This window comes from Neomonachus schauinslandi, chromosome 8, assembly GCF_002201575.2.
Source record: "Neomonachus schauinslandi chromosome 8, ASM220157v2, whole genome shotgun sequence".
NCBI classification, from domain to species: domain Eukaryota; kingdom Metazoa; phylum Chordata; class Mammalia; order Carnivora; family Phocidae; genus Neomonachus; species Neomonachus schauinslandi.
Genome location: NC_058410.1, coordinates 78,376,685 through 78,377,327, shown reverse-complemented (window position 1 = coordinate 78,377,327; position 643 = coordinate 78,376,685). Strand labels below are relative to the sequence as shown.

Here is a 643-nt window from a genome sequence, read left to right as displayed (position 1 = left end):
ACCTGAGCCGCCTGCTGACAGGGTCCATCTTCCAGGAACCGGGCGATGAGGAAGTAGAGCTCTGCGCGGGAGAGGGGGACGGGGAGACACACAGGCTTAGCGGCCGGGCGGCGGGGGGCGGGGGACCGCGGGCGGAATCGCCCGGTGCCAGCGGCCCCAGCAGCCCCCCGACTTACCCGATCGCAGCTCCGAGAGGCCTTTCCTCTCACAAGACATGTTTATGGGTCACTTCAGGGCCGCCGGCGGGACACCCCGCCGCCGAGGGGAAGCGGGGATGGTGCCGCCGCCTGCCCTATAGCTGTCACTGTGTGTTCACGAGCCCAGCCTCGGCTCCACCATTCAAGCAACGGCGGCGGAGGCGGAGGAGGAGGAGGAGGAAACAACAACTCTCAGGCAGCGGCTACGGCCGCCGCCGCCTCCGCCGCGGATCCCTCCGCCGCAGAAAGGAGTCCGCCGCCTTCGCGGCCCGGGCTTGGCCCCGTCCTCGGCCCGCGCCCCCGCCCCCCGGCGCAAAAAAGGAGTGCCTTCGACCCCGAGTCCCAGGGCCCCCACACCCAGTGTGGCGAGACCCCTGCGCCCTCCTCCCCGGCCAAAGGTGCGATTTATTTATTTATTTCCAGTCGGAGAAGATGTCGGAGCCGGA

At 69.2% G+C, this 643-nt stretch overlaps 1 protein-coding gene across 1 annotated transcript in view; it reads right to left on the bottom strand.

The window, feature by feature from the left end:
• The window catches only part of LOC110583575 (pleckstrin homology domain interacting protein), a 132,964-nt gene extending 132,586 nt beyond the window's left edge, over positions 1-378 (bottom strand). Inside the window, exons 1-2 of the mRNA XM_044917665.1 lie at positions 177-378; positions 1-61 (exon numbers count right to left, since the gene is read on the bottom strand). The exon at positions 1-61 is cut by the window's left edge and continues 5 nt beyond it. Of these exons, the coding sequence (XP_044773600.1) occupies positions 1-61; positions 177-216 (101 nt within the window). The 5' untranslated portion in view covers positions 217-378. The remainder of the gene's footprint in view (positions 62-176) is intronic.
• Between the last annotated feature and the right edge of the window lie 265 nt (positions 379-643).